At 40.0% G+C, this 20417-nt stretch overlaps 1 protein-coding gene across 2 annotated transcripts in view; it reads right to left on the reverse strand.

Annotated features, from left to right (window-relative positions):
- LOC143855700 (sodium/hydrogen exchanger 6-like) overlaps positions 1-19832 on the reverse strand; it is a 62012-nt gene extending 42180 nt beyond the window's left edge. The window contains exons 1-10 of one of the 2 annotated variants that reach the window (XM_077365776.1): positions 19491-19832; positions 18858-18909; positions 18696-18755; positions 18531-18555; positions 18344-18429; positions 18135-18246; positions 9633-9695; positions 9505-9524; positions 9314-9411; positions 9035-9063 (exon numbers count right to left, since the gene is read on the reverse strand). In XM_077365776.1, the coding sequence (XP_077221891.1) occupies positions 9035-9063; positions 9314-9411; positions 9505-9524; positions 9633-9695; positions 18135-18246; positions 18344-18429; positions 18531-18555; positions 18696-18755; positions 18858-18909; positions 19491-19662 (717 nt within the window). In that variant the 5' untranslated portion in view covers positions 19663-19832. The remainder of the gene's footprint in view (positions 1-9034; positions 9064-9313; positions 9412-9504; positions 9525-9632; positions 9696-18134; positions 18247-18343; positions 18430-18530; positions 18556-18695; positions 18756-18857; positions 18910-19490) is intronic. The other variant, XM_077365775.1, reaches the window with a different exon arrangement.
- Positions 19833-20417: the final 585 nt, after the last annotated feature.

Consider the following 20417-nt stretch of genomic DNA (forward strand, 5'->3'; position numbering starts at 1 on the left):
AAGGTGACAGTCGATTGCTTGCCTTTGCCGCTCAGACGCAGTGGCTCATCATACTCGGCACGAGATATAAGCATAGAATCATCCTGCTCTATAGGACCAGAGGAAGGCTATGCGGTTCCCTCAGACACTGGCGAAAGCATGGTGAGCGAACAAGGAGGATGTAACTCAGGATGTAAATCATAGCAGTAATCAACTAAATGTCCCTCCAAAAGACAGTGTGTGAAGAGGCGAGTCCCTCTATACGCACCACCATTTTGCTGCACTTGAACTTCCAATATTCCAATATTGATCAGTGGAGTATCACTGGTAAATTGCTAAAATCCACACTCCCAAGGTCTTAAATATGCAACAGGATTTGCCCGGCAAGACTTATTTGACCCAAAAAGTTGGAAAAATGCAATGTTTGGTGACTTAAGTGTATAAAACCATGTGAGAGGCCATCTACCATGAATTTATATACTTCAAGTCGTCAAAACAATAATCCAACCATACGAATAATCTATCGGGATAAAATTAGGTAGGGTTACTTCACAGCCCGAGCTCCAATTCCATTGCGAGATCCAATTTCTAATTAAATCATCAAATCGATGGTTGCGATTAATTCGAGTGTTTTACCAATAATTTTTAGGATCATTTGATTAAAATTAAATCAATCAGGGTCAACCCCAACCCAGATTAAACATCGGATCACTTAATTGAAGAAAAATCCTGATAAAACTCACAGATCAATGCAGATAAATGTGGGCCGTCGAAATTATTAAATCCAATAATTAATAACAGAGTTTTAAATGCATTAATTGGTGTCAAATCTATAGTCTAATGGTTGGGTCATCGATCCAAAATTAATTAATATGGTCTAATCGGATCGCCAATTTACTTGATTTTTTTGGAAAATGGGCCGCCATTAAAAATCGACGGCTGTAATCAATCCAAATAAATAAATTTGGAATTTCTTTGGCAATATAGGACTCAAATTAACAAGGAAAAATCAGGGATCAAGAATTGGAAAGAAAAATTCAAAACTAGTTTCGAAATCACACCAAATTTTCAAAATTCACAAATCCACCTTCACTTTCTCCTCTAATACATGTTCTCCCTTGCTTGGGAAAACGTGCCTTGCTCTCCCCAATCCTATTTTTTTAGGAATTAGTTGGATTTTAAAGATTTGGTGCAAGTATAAAATTGAGAAACGACATGTGTCATGATCTCACCAGTGCAAAGAATTGCTTGAAATTGAAAATGACACTTGTCCTCATTCAATTAGATTGGGTTGTTACTAAATTCCCAGCAAGAGGGACCAATTTGAACGTTTCTTCTTATCCTCCAATTCATTCCAAAGTTACAAAAAGTATAGGGACAAGTGGCATCATCCTGTGCATACAATTGTTTCCCAATTTCCATGTATAATCTAAACCATACAGAAGGCCTTTCCAATTTCCAATTCCCACGCCCAATTTGGACGTTCACTTTTGCTCAAAAGGATATTTCTAAATAAGAAAAGAACAATCTAGTTCCTTTCACATCTCACCCTTAAATTATTTCCAAATTTTAGTCATTCAATCACTGCCTTTGCTTTTTCCCACGCTTAAACTTAGTAACCCACCCATTCTCACTCTATAAATACCTCATATCCCTCCCTCCTCTCTCTTCAACCTTCCCTCCACCATCCCTAACCTAAGAACAAACCTACTTCATCTCAACCCCACCATCACAGCCAAAATCCTTGTTTCTTATCCCTAATTTTGATTAAAACCTCTTCAGTCGAATTCTTTAATTAGACTACTTCGGATCGGAATGCTACATCAAGTAAGGAATCGTCTACAAAGATCAAAGCTTTGCATTAAGGAATCATTATCGTCAAGGATCTTCTTCAAAGAATTCAAAAGGAATCTTTATCAATCCAATAAAGAAGGTAAACCACGCAATTTCGTTTTTTTTGTTTTAACAAATCTTTTTAATCAAATAGGATTTTCGAATTTAGGGAAGGTAAATGATTTCAGCGCTCCAACGTTTTGATAAACATACGCTCCACATGTTTGTCGTGTAGTATTTAAGGGCTTTAAGAGCTTTTTGAGAACCGTAATATTCCTAGCCCTTTAAATACTACACGACAAAAGTTGGAGTGCATGTTTATCAAAACATAGGAGCGCAAAAATCATTTCCCTTTGGGAATTCCAAATTCGAATTTCAAGTTTGGAAAAGTTCCCAAAATTCGAAATTCCTAAGATGGGGACCTTTATTCAATTTTTGGTAAGTTTCTAATTTAACAAAGTTAAAATTGGAAAGTTTTGTTAAAATTGGGAAAAATCCTTAAAATTGGAAATAAAATATAAGAAAGGTACTAAAATCAATTGAAGGATCCAAATTTAGTAAGCTTGTAAGAAAGTTCAAAATTGGTAAGAAACCATTGAAAATTGGCAAGCATTTATTAAAATTGAAAATTGTAAAATTTTGAGGGCAAATAAGACCTGAAACCCACTTGGTCGCACCCTACTATAACCTCTATTGTTACTCAAAACCGTTCGGTTACACCTTACCATACCCAAAGCCACTTAGTCGCACTCTACTATAACCTAAGACCCGAACAGTTTGGCCTACTTGGCCATAAACCATGCACCCAAAACCTTAGTGTTCAAAAATCTAAGATCCTATTGGTTGAACCCAAGGATCCATCCTATGAGTACCTAAGCATATTGTACAAAGCACATGTGTGGAACAACCAAACATATGCATTGCGTGCATCACCCAAATCTTTTATATACTAATAACTCAAGCCCACTTCAATATGCACCGTACGCATCACTCTAATCCTACAAGTGTTGTGCCTGTGAAAGGATTGAATGGCCAAACCTATACATTGTGAGCGTTATGCATGCATGAACAACCCGTATTTTTGGGTGGCCTGCCTTCTTTGTAGTTTGATGAAGATCCCCTATTGAATTCCTTGAAGAAGATCCTTAGATAATGATTCCTTAATGCAAAATTTTGATCTTTGTAGACGATTTCTTAATTGATGTAGAAATCTGATCCGAAGTGGTCGAATTAAAGAATTCGACCAATGGGGTTTTAATCAAAATCGGGGATAAGAAACAAGGATATTGGCTATGGTGGTGGGGTTGAGATGAAGTGGGTTTGTTCTTAGGTTAGGGATGATGGAGGGAAGGTTGAAGAGAGGAGGGATGTGAGAAATTATGGGCCCACAAAGGATGGTTGGATCTTTAAGGAGGAAAGAGAGAGAGAGAGAGAGAGAGAGAGAGAGAGACCACGAATTTTGGGAAAGGGGGAGGGCTTTGAAAAACATGTCCTCTAGTTGGGGAGGGATATGAGGTATTTATAGAGTGAGAATTGGGTGAGTTGCTAAGTTTAAGCATGAGAAAAGGCAAAGGTTAAGATTGAATGGCCAAAATTAGGAAATAATTCAAGGGTAAGATGTAAAAAGGAACCAGATTGTTCTTTTTTTATTTGGCAATATCCTTTTGAGCAAAAGTGAATTTCCAAATTGGGCGTGGGAATTGAAAATTAGAGGTCTTTTGTATGGTTTAGATCACACATGGAAATTGGGAAACAATTGTGTGCACAAGATGATGCCACTTGTCCTCATACTTATTGTAATTTTGGAATGAATTAGAGAACAAGAAGAAACATCTAAATTGGCCCCTATTGCTGGAAATTTAGTAACCCAATCCAATTGTACGAGGATGAGTGTCCTGTTCAATTTCAAGCAATTCTCTACACTGGTAAGATCATGACACATGTCATTTCCCAATTTTGGACTTATTTGCACCAAATCTTCAAAATCTAACTAATTCCTAAAAAATAAGGGTGGGACAGCAAGGCACTTATTCCCAAGGAAAAGCGTGTGGTAGAGGAGAGAGAAAGTGAATGTGCATTTGGGAATTTTGGAAATTGGGTGAGATTTCGAAACTAGTTTTGAATTTTTCTTTCCAATTCTTGACCCCTAATTTTTCCTTGTTAATTTAAGTCTAATATTGCCATAGAAATTCCAAATTTAGTTATTTGGATTAATGAGAGCTGTCGATTTTTAACGGCAGCCCATTTTACCAAAAATCAAGTAAATTGGCGACGGTTAGGGTTAGGGTTGATGGAGTAATAAATCTTAATGATAGAAACTCTTGATCTTCAACCTGAAGCTCTGATACCATGTTACATTAAATGGAAGAGATGAAAGAGGTAAGGAGAAGAGAGAAGAGATGGAGAATACGGTGAGAAGAGAGTTATTGTCCTCTCTCGCATATATATATATATATATATATATATATATATATATATATATATATCGGGAAAAGGTTTCTGAGGTATCGCTCACCCTGAGCAGCCCTCTAGATACTCCATTTCCAATAGTTGGTTGAGTCATCCAACCCATTGGTTCTATAGGTTATAGGTAGGATTAGGGTTATGGTTAGGGTTAGGGTTATGGGTTATGGTTATGGTTATGATTAGTGGAGGTTTTCAAATGGATGGCTGCAAATTAAACTCCTATAAATCGAATGGTTAGGATTATGGTATGGAGGTGGTTTCTTAGGGACACCCTATTTATGTGAGGTCCTATAGAATGAATGGGTAGGATGAGTCAAACAACATGTAGGTGGTGTTTTATAAAGGGCTGCTCACCCTGCGCGATACCTCAGAAAACCTTTGCCCTATATATATATATATATATATATATATATATATATATATATATATAGACACACACACACACACACACACACACACACACTAAGCATGTTTCTTTCCCGTCATTCGTCTTTTTCAAAAGAAAAGTTTTTTTTTGGAAAATTTTTCTCCTACAAAATCGTTTATTACTATTAATTTTGGTTTGCCAACTCAACAAAATTAAATTTGCCGCTACAAAATTGAAAGTCTTTCAATGATACACCACAAAATCGAAGATCACCCAAAATTAGTTTTCCCTTAAAAATCCGTCTTTACCTACTAAAACGACCCCTACAAATTTGTTTTGTAGCTATTAATTAGGTGTTGACGATAACCGATAGATTCTCCTACTAATTTGGTTTTAATTTACCATTACTAATTTGCAACCTAGAAATTCGATTACTATAGCTGTTTTCTGTTTTCTGCTTGCTTGCTACCTTACTTATTCGTAATTGATTTTTCTTACCATTAATTGAGGGATTTAATACCAATTCTAGCATATCCTCCCTCCCTATCTCTCTCTCTATATATATATTCATTTAGTTTCCAATAATAACCCCTTTTCAATTTTTTTTTTTAGCATTCCAAACATGCAATAACCCCCCGGAAAGGATTTCTATTGGTTGATTATTCCATAAACCACTCTCAGAGATTTTTGCTCTAAACAAATCTATTCTCTCATCTTAGTTTCCTTTCATCGAGTTTGATTGTAAAGTTACGTCAAAAGAAGAGCTTCTTCCATTTCGATTTTATTAACATCTATTCTATCATCTTAGTTTTGATGCCCACCACGCACATCCAACGCCAACCATGCAGGAGCTGCTGGTTCATGGATTTCTCATCTACTTCTACTTCATGAGACATACAAGGTTTGGGAAAACAAGATTTCTACGAAGGTATTTCCATTTGATTTTATACATTAATTTCATTTGATTTTGTATGAATATGAATATATGTATAGCAACAATTTCTAAGAACGTATTTTCTTTTGGCCTGGTTTTGCTACTGATCAGTGTGCTGTTATGTGTCTTGCTATTTGCATATTTTTTACTGTTTTTTTATTTTATTTTCTGTAATTTGTAGACAGTGAGGTTTGAAAGGCACGGCCCCTATGGGAGTAGAAAGAAATACAAAGAAAAAACTCAAAAAGATAGCCTTGACTTTCTTTCAGGAAAAAAATAAATACCTACCGTTGTAAATTTGTCTTTCCTCATAAAATAAAGATTTTTCTTCTTTGTTTCGTGCTCCCTTCCCTCTTAAAGATGAGAACGGTGAGAACTGTTCAATTTTTATTGCTATTTCTTTTTCCTTTTCTATACTGCAGCGGATGAAATTACTTCTGTCGAATGCTTGACCCCCCAACAATGCTCTCTACCATCATTCCCTAAACCGATTCAATTCCCCTTTCCCAAGTAAATTTCAATAATGCTCTTTACGCTTAAATTGTATTTATAATACTCGTTATGATATGCAAGCCATCCTAATAGATTAACCCTAATATTATTGACGAGGCAGGTCAACCGTCTCTACCCAAACCTCTACATTAGGGCGAGATCCATGTTTTGATGGGTGTGGACCAACAATTTACACCCATGCATAGCATGGGCCTGGAATACTAGTATGTGTGTGTGTGTGTGTGTTATAAATGGGGTTACATGCAAAGACAGAAATACCCCTCCATTAAGGGAGCTTGTAATGTGACCACTCCCAACACAACAGTAAGTAGGCGCAGCCATGACAATACCAACAAGCGAACAAATCGCAACCAGCACACCAACAAAGAGAGAGAAAAAAACCCAGCAACGACAACGAAGAAAACCACGACGGCGATAAGTACGCAGTCCAACACACCATCACGCGGCTCCAAAACATAGAAAAAAGCCAACGATACACACAACCACCAATGATGACGAAAAATCAGCAATCACATCTGTCCGGAGCCGCCAAACACAAGTTGGAAAGCTAAAAAAAAGAGTTTAGATCATCAAAATATGATTGAGAACGAGGGAGAAATCCCAAATAATGGGTGAGGAAGAGGGAATAGAGAAATAATGGATGAAAGGCGTGGGTGGACTATAAGTGTGTGTGTGTGGGGGGGGGGGGGGGGGGGGGGCAATAGTAGGGTTGGGCGAATGGGTTTTGGAGGCGTGGGGTAATGGGAACTGTTTGGGTAGGGTTAGGGTATTGGAAGTTGTTGGGTTAGGGTTAATGTATTGGACGTTGTTGGGTTAGGGTAGAAAGAAAGGGAGGTGTGTGGCACGAATGGAAGGAGACAGGAGGCACTAAGCGAAGGGAGAAGCGTAGGGGGTGGCAACTCTAATGGAGAGAAGGGGGCGGCTCTAATGGAGAGAAGGGAGGAGGGGGCGGCATGTAATAGAATGGAGGGCAGTGGCTTTAATGGAGAAAGGTAGGGACGGCGGCTTGCATTAAGAGGTGGTGGTGTTGGGGGCGAAGACTTGCAACCCTAGGGGCAGCGGCTTGCGATGGTGTCCCTAGGGCACAATAAGCCTAGGGCTCTGATAACATGCTGAGTGAAGAAAAGGAATTAGAGGACGAATGTCAGATAGATAAATCACCCTCTCACCAATAAGATATATATATATATATATATATATATATATATATAGAGAGAGAGAGAGAGAGGGGGGGGGGGAGAAGAGTTTCTACACACTAGTGTCGATAAGTTATCTACACATTAGCTTAAAATACAGCGGGGGCCACATTGTTTGGGTGATCCAAAGCATTCATTTTTTATTGGCCCTCACATAGAAAGGGTGTGCCCAAAAAATCAGCTCCATAAGATCATCCCAACCCTATGATTTGTGAAGGTAAAATGGGCGTGTATAAACCTTCACAAATCTGTCCATTTTTTGCCTCCACGGTTCTAATGGTTGGGATGATCCTATGGAGCTGATTTTTTGGGCACACCCTATTTATTAAATTCGCACTAAACATTACCACAAGAATGGCCATTGCTCAAAAAGTCCAACTAAACTCAGGATATCATCATTTGATTTCCGAGTTTGGCAATCCCTTAGTCAATTAAAAGCCCGTCATACGTTTTTAATACCACAAGATACATTTATGAGATTTCTTTTAAAATTGAAGTTTCGACTCTGGCTGAATGCTCAACAATGGTTAGAATCTTAGTTTTAAATTTTCATCGAAATCTACACAAAATGACCAAAATGTTTATGTTTCCATCCCACCGAGACATGAAACCGAAATCCAGACCCAAACTAAAAAAAAAAAAGGTAAGTATTATATCATTATATTTATATGAATGGCATGTAGAATGTGGTCTATGTAATATATATAAAGATTTATTTGAATTACATATGAAATGTTGTCTGTATTGAATTATCATACATGCAAAACAATGAATGTCACTAGGCGTTCAATGTTAAACCATTATAAGTGGCTTTTTCCTAATATGATAGTTTTCGAGCGTGCATTTGTGCTTATTCTGTCAATTACTCAAGTTTCTTATTTAATTGTACAATATTTGCATATGTTTCCATTACCAAAATTTTATAGGATTTTCAACGAAATTTCCACATCTGAAACCGACATTTTTTCCATTTCCATCACAACTGAAACACATACCGAAATAGAAACCTAAAATCTTGGTTTAGAACTTAGAAATAATCCAAATTCCAAGTTGATCAGCAAGTTTTAGAAAAATGTAATGAGCTAAAAGTTGAATGTTGAAGGACAAACAAAATAATGCACAAGCATAACATAAAGGCACAATAAAGAAAATAATAAGAAAGAAAGGTTTCAGTTCAAGCATATAATATCAAAAACTATATTTGAGATCTCCAATGAGCAACATTCACAGTATTTTTCACTGTGCGCTAAAGGATGGATAGGAATTAAACACCTTTATATTAAAGAGCCAGACTCACCAATGCAAAATGTGTCAATGAAAACTAATTAAAATCATGTAAAAGAATGTATACTATTTCTAAGCAGGAACCGAGGAAAGGTTAACCAAGGCATGTCATACAGCTAGGGCTTCCTCCTAGATGGAATTATTTTCTAAGAACCAGTCCCGCCAAGAACCTTGATCGAAGTTTTTCAGTACTCCCCATAACAACTCATTTAAGATAACCAAATTCAAATGTTTCACCCCTCATAAACATTCTTATATCCCATAAACAACATAATTATTCAAGTTTAAACTTTAAACAACATAATTTTTCGGGACTGGTGATGGCAAGAGCCACTAAAAAGATGAAGACCAATCAGAACATCCAGTAAAGAGTAGAAAATGGTGATGGCAAGAGCCAAAGCATAAATGGATATCGGTATAACTTTGTAAATGATGACAAGTTGTAAATTTTTAAAAGGATATCAAAGCAGAAGTAAATCCAACGGCAACACCTGTAGAAAGGAATGTGTCAGCAACCTTGCAAAACATCCAATCAAGTGAAATCAACAAAAAGTACAATCGGAATAGATTGAAATTTTCAACCATAACATAAAATTTATTTAGTTATATGAGACATATTAGCAGTTCAATTGCCAAGACACCATAATTAAGGTCTGTCAGAAGATTGATATTCTGGTCACAGTAGATTAATTCATAGCAAGAGTATGAATAATAGTTAAATGGGGATATGGAACAGCTAACCTGAAGACAATGAGCCAACAAATGTCTCAAGAAACCTCAGAATGACCAACAGGAAGTTTTGATTAGACGGTGCATGACTCTTTACTGATGACATTGTCCTGGAGTAAAAATGAGTAAGCACCAAAACCAGTCAACAAGAAACAGCTAATAAGATAATGAATTAGAGCACATGCAAAGCCCTTGAAGCTAACCTGTACAATGAAATTGCAATCTTCACCATTCCCAACAAAGCCAAAGCCAGAATAATGTCAGTCAGCAAAAATCACATTTAAAACAGGAATACTGTATATTTTTCCTAGGAAAATATATAAACACATACTGCATCATTTAGAACGGATTCTCCAAACACCAAGGCATAGAGATTCGTATCTGTGCCAAGTTCCTATACATAGAAAACAACAAGTTTATCTTAAGAAAATTGGAATTACAAGTTACAAAATAAGACAATCTTAGCATGAAATGGAAAATTCCAGAACAAACAAAATAATCCTCCAAAGAAAAGGCACTAATGAGGCAAGACACACAAACTTTAAACGAATAATGAATCTCTAATCATCTGACTTAAAGGTTATTACTACCCCCAGCTGCTAAAGAAAAGATTGCAGAAATTCGGAAACCATGAAGCAATCATCGATCATCTTATTTTCACATTAAGAACCCAAAACCATAAGTGTATTAGTGGTATTAGTATACAATATCAGTATCCATTACATAATTATGTGTGTGTAAATTGCATGTAAAATGTGGTGTATCGTGTATGCGTTATGTATAAATATTTATATGAATTACATGTAAAAGGTCATGCTAGAAATCATATTAGGGTTAGAAAAAGAGGAAGAAGAAGAGGAGTGAAGGATGGGGAGTCTCCACTAGGGAGCTCCTCATGTAAATGATGTATATATAGGCCCAAACTAGGGTAACACTGTACAATGACTACAATACCCCTAATCTACTAGTAATGACTACACTACCCCTAATACATTATTCAACACTCCCCCTCAAGCTAATACACTATGGAACTCCAGCTTGCTACAAAGAAACTAAAACAACAACTAAAAGAAAAAAAAAGACGATACATCAAAAAGTACAATTAGCACATATATACATCCAACTTGGTATAACACTCCTCAAGCTGGTGTGGTGAATACATAATAAAAGACAGCAATAGCCAAGAGTACAACAGTGAGATCGACGGCCATCAAAAAGAGCAGCTCTCCCTGAAGTAGCACTACAACAAGAGCGATCAAACAAGGCCTCCCCCTGAATGAGAGCACGGCGAACGCACCCACATATCAACGAACAATGGAGATGGTAGAAATCAGCAACGGTCCAACGAGCAAAATAAGCACACCAAGGACACGCACATGGGAAACGGCAAAGCTCCATGAGCAGAAACACCAGCTAAGCAGCACCACGCCAATAGAAGATAACCACCGATGGGAAAACCATCGGAGACAGGGTCGACGGGGAAATCATCGGAGACAGATTCGACTGGGAAATCATCGCCTGAAGATAAGAAGAGGAGGAGGATAACCAACCAACGATGGGGAAACCATCATCTAGTGACAAGGTCGACGGCATGAACATCGTCGCTTGAAGATAGGAAGGAAAGGAGGCAGAAGATAAACCAACTAATGATGGGGACACCATCGTCTGGAGACAAGGTCGACAGTATGAACATCGTCGCCTGAAAAGGAGCCGACCAACGATGGGGACACCATCACCCGGAAAAGAGAGGCAATCGGGAAAAGACTGTCGCATATAAGAGAGACGACTAACAATGGATATAGAAGCCATCACTCGGAAAATGAGGGAGAAGATAAACAACCAACGATGTGGAAACTATCGCTTGGAGACAAGGTCGACGGCATGAACATCGTCGCTTGAAAAGGAGCCGACCAACAATAGGGACACCATTGCCCGGAAAAGAGAGGTCGACGGGAAAAGACCGTTACCAGTAAGAGATCCAAGAGAGCCGACTAACGATAGATATGGAAGCCATCGCCCGGAAAATAGGGGATAAGGCGTAAAGCCGAGAAGACAAAGACTGACTAGGGAGCACAACAACACTCCCCCTCGGTCGAAACTACATGAGCACGGAGAAAACAAGACAACACAACACATCAACAAGAAAAGACGATAAGAAAACAAGACATGAAGACAACACTCCCTCAAGAAGATAATATTGTTGAAGAGGAGATGGAATACAGAAACGTGAGTTGAGAGGATCTCCCCCTCACTCTATTATATTTATAATAGAGAGACATGTACAAAGTCCATTATGCCCTTAGGCATATCATACACTCTAACACTCCCCCTCAAGCTGGAATGTATAATATCATACATTCATAGCTTGTTACACTCAATTTAGACTTGCTTAACGACTTTGTAAACATGTCAGCCAACCATAGTCGTAAATTTCGTTTCGGTGGCCATTTCGTTTTGGCCACCGAAACAAAATTTCGAATAATTTCAGACAATTTCGTTCGAAACTTTTCGGTAAATTTCGTCAAATTTCTATAAATTTCAGTAAATTCCGGTCAATTTCGGTCGAATTCGGTCAATTTTGGTCAATTTCGGCCAAAATCCAGAACGAAACGAAATTTTCGTCATTTCGTTCCAGTTTTCGGCCGAAACCGAAACGTTTCGTCCATTTCGGATGAAACGAAACGAAATTTACAACTGTGCAGCCAAGTGGCTGATCCACTGAACGAGTAAACTCGGTTCTTATTTCCCTTTTCCAGATTATTTGACGAATAAGTTGTGTGCGCTCAAGGAACACTGGATTGATAGCAATGTGTATCGCAGCCTTGTTATCGCAATACAACTGCGAAGGAGAAGAGGGACCAAAGCCAATCTCAGATAGAAGTGAGCGCAACTAAACGAGTTTCGTGCTCGTATGTGTCATTGCTCGGTATTCTGCTTCTGCACTAGATTTGGCTATGACATCATGCTTCTTGCTTCTCCATGACACTAGGTTACAGCCTACAAAGGTACAATAACCAGTACTCGACCTCCTATCTGCAGGAGATCCAGCCCAATCTGCATCAGAGAACCCTTCAATTTTCATATGGCCATGTCTTTTAAACATCAAACCCTTTCCTGGAGCGCCTTTTAGGTACTTAAGGATTTGAATAATTGCAGCCCAATGAGATGTATGAGGAGAGCTCATGTACTACTGACTGACTAATCCTACAGCATATAATATGTCTGGCCGGGTAACTGTAAGGTATATGAGTTTACCCACTAGTCTTCTATATCTACCAGGGTCCTCCAATATATCACCTTCTTCTGGAACCAGTTTCACATTAGGATCCATGGGTACAGATGCTAGCTTGACCCCAAGATTGCATGTTTCTTCCAGTAGGTCCAAGACATACTTCCTTTGTTATAGAGAAAGCCCTTTAGAAGAACGTGCCACGTCTATTCCAAGGAAATATCTAAGACAACCCAGATCTTTAGTTGAAAATTCTTTCAATAAGAAGGTTTTCAATTTCTATATCTCTCTTGAGTTACTACCTGTGATGATGATGCTGTCGACATATACGATCAGCAAAATGCAACCTTTTGAGGAGTGATGACTGAACACTGAGTGGTCCACTGCACATTGTTTCATGCCAAAGCGCATGACTGCCTCGCCAAACCTTCCAAACCACGCACGAGAAGATTGTTTGAGTCCATAAAGAGATTTCCGTAGATGGCACATAGAGGAGGACATCTCCCCCAAGCAACATACCCTATGGTTGCTCCATATACACCTCCTTTGTGAGATCCCCATGAAGAAACACATTCTTCACATCTAACTGATGGAGGGACCAATCACCAATTACTACCAAAGAGAGAAGAACTCGAACGGATGGAATCATTGCAACTGGAGAAAACGTCTCATGGGAGTCAACACCAAATGTCTGAGTATACCCTTTTGCCACTAGACGTGCTTACAAGAGCTCAATAGTGCCATCTGGTAAGTATTTAATGAAGAACTCCCCTCGACAACCAACGGGGCGAGCACCAGATGGTAAAGGAACCAAATCCCAAGTCTCATTAGTGTGAAGAGCACCCATTTTCAGGTCCATGGCCTCACGCCAGCCAGGATGGGCGAGAGCCTCAACCACAGTCTGCGGTAAGGAGACAGAAGACAAAGAAAATACAAAGCTTTTGAAAAAGGGTATGAGATTATCATATGAAACAAAATTAGAAAGAGAATGTGCACTAGAATGAGAGTGAGTGCGGGAAGCAATAGGGGAATCAGAAACCTCAATAGAAGAAGGTTGAGTGGATACCTGAGAAGAAGACACTGGGATCATCGCCTGAGAGGAGGACAGATCGGCTGGGAGTGGTGTGGGATCAATCTTTTGCCGGCGGCGTTGATATTGCTTCATAATAACTGGAGGTTCTGGCAGTGCCACAGGAGGGGGCAAAGTCGCAGGAGCTGGCGAAGGAGCCACGGGAATAGAAGGAGGAATAGACGGAAACACGAGTGAATCCGGCAGAGCCGGTAGAGGAAGAGCGATCTCTGAGTCTGGAAGAGAAGGACGAAGCTCAGAGAGCTGAGTGAAGAATAGCTCAGACTCAAAAAATGTAACATCAACAGACACGAACCATCGACGAAGACGAGGACTGTGGCAACGATACCTCTTCATTGTAGGCGAGTACCCCAGGAAAACACATCGGTCGGAGCGAGGATCCAGTTTGTCACGACCCGGACCTAGGTGGTGTACAAACAAACACATCCAAAAACAAGAGGGGCAAGCGGAAATGGATCCTTGCCAGGATGTAAAACCATGAAGGGTGATTCCCCGCGAAGAATGGAAGAAGGAAGGCGACTAGCCCAATAACAGGCAGAGCATCACTCCAATAATGCTTAAGTACCCGCATTTGAAAATGTAGGGTGCGGGTGACTTCGAGTAAGCAACGGAGGTTCCTCTCAGCAACACCATTCTGCTGAGAGGTGTAAGCACAGGCTATGAAGCATGGGTACAGGTACGGGATGCGGGTACGACACGACACGGGTACGTAGGTACGTGATTTTCCGAAGAAAAAAAACGGGAGCGGGTAAGTTCGGATACACCAAATATAATAATATATTTTAATATTTTATTATATATTTATAAAAATTAAAAAAAAATAATTGGACATAAATCAAATAACAATAACATCACCAAAATAAAAATTTCTAATATTACTCTTCATTTCATAAGTGATTAAGTTCCATATTTCATAACATGAGGCATCAATACATCATTCATTAGAAAAAAAAGTCTGTCGTCAGTGTGTTGACCAGTGCCTGACAAGATGAATAATTTTTAAAGACCAAATTATAAGATTTTTTATACCGGACTTTTGGGAATTAATAATGTTTAGACATGATAGATTTTATGAATTTTTAAAATTTGAAAATACCCCACCGTTTGGAAGTTACGAAAGTTAAAATTTTGACCCGACCCTTTTTTTCGAATTTTGTACTAGAACAGGAGAGTTGACTTTTTTTTCCTTTTAGATTTGGGTCTTAAACTATTTTTAATCAATCCAAATGGGGGTATTCCGTTATTTACATGTAAATCTTAAGAAAATGGACAATAAAATAGTAAAGACATTTACTTAAATGGTTACATGTAAATACTAAGTACAGGGGAGGAGAGAAGAAGCAGGAAGGATTTACACCAGCTGGGAGAAGCAGGATGTGTCGGGTGCGCGTGGGTGCACACCCTAAACGCACCCGACACGCACCCAACAACTAAATTTGGGTTTTTTTTCTTTCAAAATGTTGGTACGTACCCAAGACGTACCCGAGCGTACCCGCACCCAATATGTGTCGGGTACGGGTACGGGAGCCCCGGGAGAGTATCCGTGCTTACTAGAGCACAGGAAGTCTAATGAAGGATGCCATGGGTGGAAAGATACTCCTGAAAACCATTTGAACCAGATAAAAATTCTCTAGCATTATCAGTTCGCAGACATTTGATATTGCATTTATATTGATTTTGAATTTAAGCATGAAACATGCGAAAGGCAAAGCAGACCTCATAACGGTCTTTAAGTAAATACAATCATGTCATGCAAGAATAGTCATCAATAAAGACAATTGTTAGAATATGTGTGATATGCCCAAGGGCATAATAGACTTTGTACATGTTTTTTTCATATATATAATAGAGTGAGGGGGAGACACTCTCTCAAAGCATTATTTTCTCTCAAACTTCTCTCAACATGGTATCAGAGCCCTAAGGTTAGTGTGCCCTAGGGACCTCCATTGAAGACCCTTGTCTTCTTCCCATCGCCGCTCCCCCACCTCCCGCCACCATTGCTCGACTCCATGTATTGAAACCATAACCCTACCCATTTCTCGTCTCTCTCTCCTTCTCTCTCCGCACCCATCCCCACAGAAGCCCTAACCCTAACCATCCCCACCCCCCCCCCTCCTCCAGGCTGTACGACCCCCCCCCAACCCCCTGCATTCTCCCGCCCCCCTCCTCCCTGTCGTACTACCCACCCACCCAACCCCCCCTGCATTCTCCCACCCCCCTCCTCCCTGTCGTAAGACCCCTCCCCCCCCCCTCTGCATTCTCCTGCCCCCCTCCTCCCTGCCGTACGACCCCCCCGCCCCCCGCGCACCCCACACCTCTGCAATCTCCCGACCCACCTCCTCCCTTCCGTATCCCTCTCCCTTCCCTCTGTTACTCTCCCGCCCCCTCCGTCCCCAATGGAAACCCCCCCCCCCCCCTCACCTAATTTTCGACCCTAGTTTTTCCCTCATGTACTAGATTCCTCTTTGAAATTTTCTCTGGCTCTTGTCTTCGCGGCTCTACCTTTCTATCTCATGGACTCCGCCTGGGAGTGTGCTTTCGATTACTTTCCTTCGTGGAGCTGCGTTTAGTGCTCCTCTTTGTTTGCCCCATCCCTTCGCTTTCTCGTTATGTTTGTGTGTCTCGCCGTTGCTAAGGTTTTCACCCTCATTGTTGTTGACATTATGGATCCAGTGATCGTCAACCCATCAACAGGAGTGGCTCTTGTGGTTAGTACGACTCCTTCTGCGGCTTCTTCTTCGTCTGTGATCTCGGTGGATGGTTTCTTCCCACCGATGACTACTGTCAGGCTTGATGGGGTGAACTGTGTTACTTGGAAAGTCGTTGTCGAGACCTATCTTGTTGCTCATGGCAAGGCCCATATTATCCGTCGTGACCCACCTCCCAAAACTGATTCCACCTTTGATCGGTGGGAACAGGAGGATGCTCTAGTTCGTTCCCTACTTTGGCAGAGTATGATTCCTCAAATCTCTCGCCCTCTGATGTTGCTTCCTACTGCCAAGGAGATATGGGATCAGATCACCCTTATCTACTCTGGCGTTACCAACATTAGTCGTATTTGTTCCACGTACTCCGAGTGGATCCGTCTTCGGCGTGGTGACATTTCCCTTGCTACTCACTACAGTCAGTTTGTTGCCCTTTGCCAGCAGTTTGATGTCTACATGCCTCTCACGACAAATCTCCGTGTTGCTGCCCGCCAGAGGGATCAGATCCCAGTTATTCAGTATCTTGAGAGTTTGGGTCCGGAGTACACTCATCTCCGTCAACAGATTATTGGATCAGGCGATATTTTGTCACTCACCGAGGTTTACTCATGTGTCCAGCAGTGCTCTCCTACTGACTCTTACTCTCCTGTGCCGGCTGATGGATCAACCCTTGCGGCCTATGATAGTCGTCCCAGTCGTGGTGGTGCCTCCTCTGGCCGTGGTCGTGGAGGCCGGGGAGGTGGTCGTGCTGGTGGCGACCGTGGTCGGTCATTTTGTACTCACTGTCAGAGAGAGGGCCATCACATCGACATCTGTTACACACTTCATCCCGAGCTTCGTCATGCTCGCTTGGCCCACCTGTTCAGCCCACTACTTCTGCCACTACACCAGCTGATGATTCCTTCACGCTATCTCGGGCTGACTATGAGTTCCAGCGTCTTCGTCTTGGCCGTGTCCACGCCGATTCAACAAGTATTTTCCTTCGCCGCATTCCGCATCACATCTGCGTTTTTAAACACTGCGCCATAGTTTTAAATTTCGGCCGAAATTTTTTGGTTTAATGGATAATGTATTGTCCCCGAGCATCTAGTTATTACCAATAAACAGCCACTAAAATATTCCTCGCGCTGAAGTTTTACCAAAATTTTTAAACTAATTTTACATGATTTCAGCCGAAATTTCCACCGAAATAGAAATATTTCAATTTTGGTGGTGGCCGAAACCAACGACGAAACTGAAATTTAAAACCTTGCCTCACACGACCCATTTCTTTCACATATAAGTTGGGCCATTCATAAGATAAATTCAAAAAGAAAAGTCCATAGACTAATTTCAAATGAGGAAAATCCACTACAACAAGTAGCCAGGAACCAAACTAAATGTCCCCGTCAATTCCTATGAGTTTCGGTCTTGCGACCGTACTCCCCAGGCAAAGTGTTTCACGCGTTAGCTGAAACAAAACAAAATTCTAAAAATCCAATCGCACAGCCTACATTTCAGATGGTGTGGCGTGAGATTCAAACCCCACCCCCTCTTTACCAAAAAAAAATCCCCCCCCCCCCCTCCCCCAACAAAAAAAAAAACCCACTCACCACACCCCTGTATGACAAATAAATGCAAGCCCCTTACCTTCTCAGTTCTCTCGAAAATGCTAAGAACATCACAAATACAACCTTTTAGGGAAAATATTGCTTTAAAGAAGTTGCAGGCAAAACCATTTCTAAATCTCCAAGGCAAGGCAATTTTTTTGTGGCAGATGAAAAATCAGACCCTATATTATGCAAGTAGAAATGGAAAGCACTCGCACACCTGGAATATGGATAAGACAGTGACAGGATCAGTTGCTGATATAAGAGCACCGAACATCAGACATTCAACAAACGGAAGTCGGTACATGAGAAAAATAACTCCCCCAAGGTAACTGTAACAACAGAAATGCCAAACAAAATCAATAGATGTGAAGCATAATTAGAACTTTTACAGCAGAGTGAGGGTTGTGGCATCGAAGACATACTTACACTAAAACTCCAGTAACAATCGAAGCAATAAATGTCCCAAGAATAGCAAATGTAATGATGGCCCCAAAATTTGAAAAGAAAGGTTTCTGATAGAAAAACAAATTGAAAAGACATCAGACAATAACTCCACAAGACCAGCCCACCAGCCTTTACATCTCTTAAATTTAAAGCCAAAAGATAAACTTACAGGTGCCAAGCTGAAACCTGACTGAGTATACGGATGTCAAGGGAAACAGTCTATACAAAACTCTATGTTAGCCAACAAATGTAATTTTAACTTAACATTAAGACTAATATAAAAATGTTTATCTCAAGAAGCAACAAGAGCTTGGGAGCATAGAAGTCTGGATATAATATGATTGGAGGTAAGAGGAACAGGAAGAAAAATTCCTCATGAAAGTTGAACCACGCCCTGCAAAACAAGTGACAATACAAAATTATGGGAACAAAAAAGTATGTTTGATAGATAAATATAATAAATCCCATTGCAAAATGAGATAAAGCAGACACAAACCTAATGTTGTTTTCTGTATTTGAAATATTAGCAAGCGCGCCAACTATCAAACCTACCAATGAAAAAAAAACAATTAATCATTTTTATTCTAATACCATCTATCATGAAATTTGCGCATACTGGGGGTGAAATTCTAATTTTCATTAGATAGAAGACAAGTAAACAATACGAAACTTTGTAGAAACACATTTACTTAATACAAGACAGCGAGCGCTATGCGCAAATCCACACTTCCTTTACTCTCTCTCTCTCTCTCTCTCTCTCTCTCTCTCTCTCTCTCTCTCTCTCTCTCTCTCTCTCTCCTCTTATCCAGTGACCAACGCTCACATATCATCAATAAGCAACCCCCCTTGCCCCTTGGAATGGATGAGAATTCCAGCAAGCAATCCCATAACAGCTAACAAGGAACACTATCACACCCCCAGCAGGCAGCTTCAAAGCTGCTCGCTCGATTTTCATGTTTCACTCTATATATTTAATAAATAAATAAATAAATTTAAACACAAACCCTAACCCTAACCCTAACCCTAGGGGCGTCGATCGATCTCAACCCAGTGAGGGAAATTAGTGAATAACAAAAAGAAGAAGAATAAAAAAGAAGCGTGGGTGAGTACTTGGTGGTAGCAAACCTACCAATCAATAGAGAAGCGCTGGCTTCGGGAAGATAGTAGAATTTGCGACGCCTGAGCAAGTGGCCGAGGACAAAGGAGAGGACGAGCATCATTATCTGCAGGAGTATGCCTAAGCCCGCCGCCTGCTGCTCCTTTCCCGACGGGTCTGCCGGAGATATTTCAACTTCCGACATCCTTCTTCCTTCCCTTTCCCCTCCTCTCCTTTTTCTTCCTTATATTTTCAATTTCTAGGCGAATTTCAATTTCTTAATTTCTTAATTTCTTAATTTCAACTTTTTCACTGGAAAAAACTTTCACTGAAAAAGTTTTCAATGAAGGGATGTCAAATGAATACAAATCCAATGTTGATTTTACATTGCGTTTTCTACCACCAAAACGACTCTACAGGCAACACTACCCCAGTTTGAGTTTGATGGTTTTTTTCGATTGAACCCTTGACATAGGAGATCTATGGTAGATTCCTAAATTGTAAATAAAAATATCTTTTGTGTAAAAATAGTTTTAGTTTTCTTTGATAGCAGTTATCAGTTTTTAGAGAAAATATCTTGAGTTTTATTCCCTTAACAGTTTTTGTAATTGTGCCCATTAAATATAAGGAAGAGCACACTGTTTGTTACCCAAAAAATAAAATAAAAATATTAGTTAACAGAGACATTATCGTTTTCAATCCTCCTTTTCACTCTCTATTCCTCCATTCCATTGTGTGTTTGAGCACAATTTTAAGGTGATTCGAAGTGGACCAGTACATGAGTGCACGTTTAATGGTGCCTGTTAGGAATATTTTATCTTGGAGTGTCGATTCGAAGATCTTGATTGCACTGTAGGGGACAATATGATTCTTAAGGAGAGTGACCATGTGGCACGGCTCAGACGTTCTTCATTCATCATCAACAATCTGATCTTTTGCAAAGAGAATTTTGTTAAATCC

Source organism: Tasmannia lanceolata, unplaced genomic scaffold, assembly GCF_043159265.1.
Source record: "Tasmannia lanceolata isolate RefF3 unplaced genomic scaffold, GAP_Taslan_0.1 ptg000023l, whole genome shotgun sequence".
NCBI classification, from domain to species: Eukaryota; Viridiplantae; Streptophyta; class Magnoliopsida; order Canellales; family Winteraceae; genus Tasmannia; species Tasmannia lanceolata.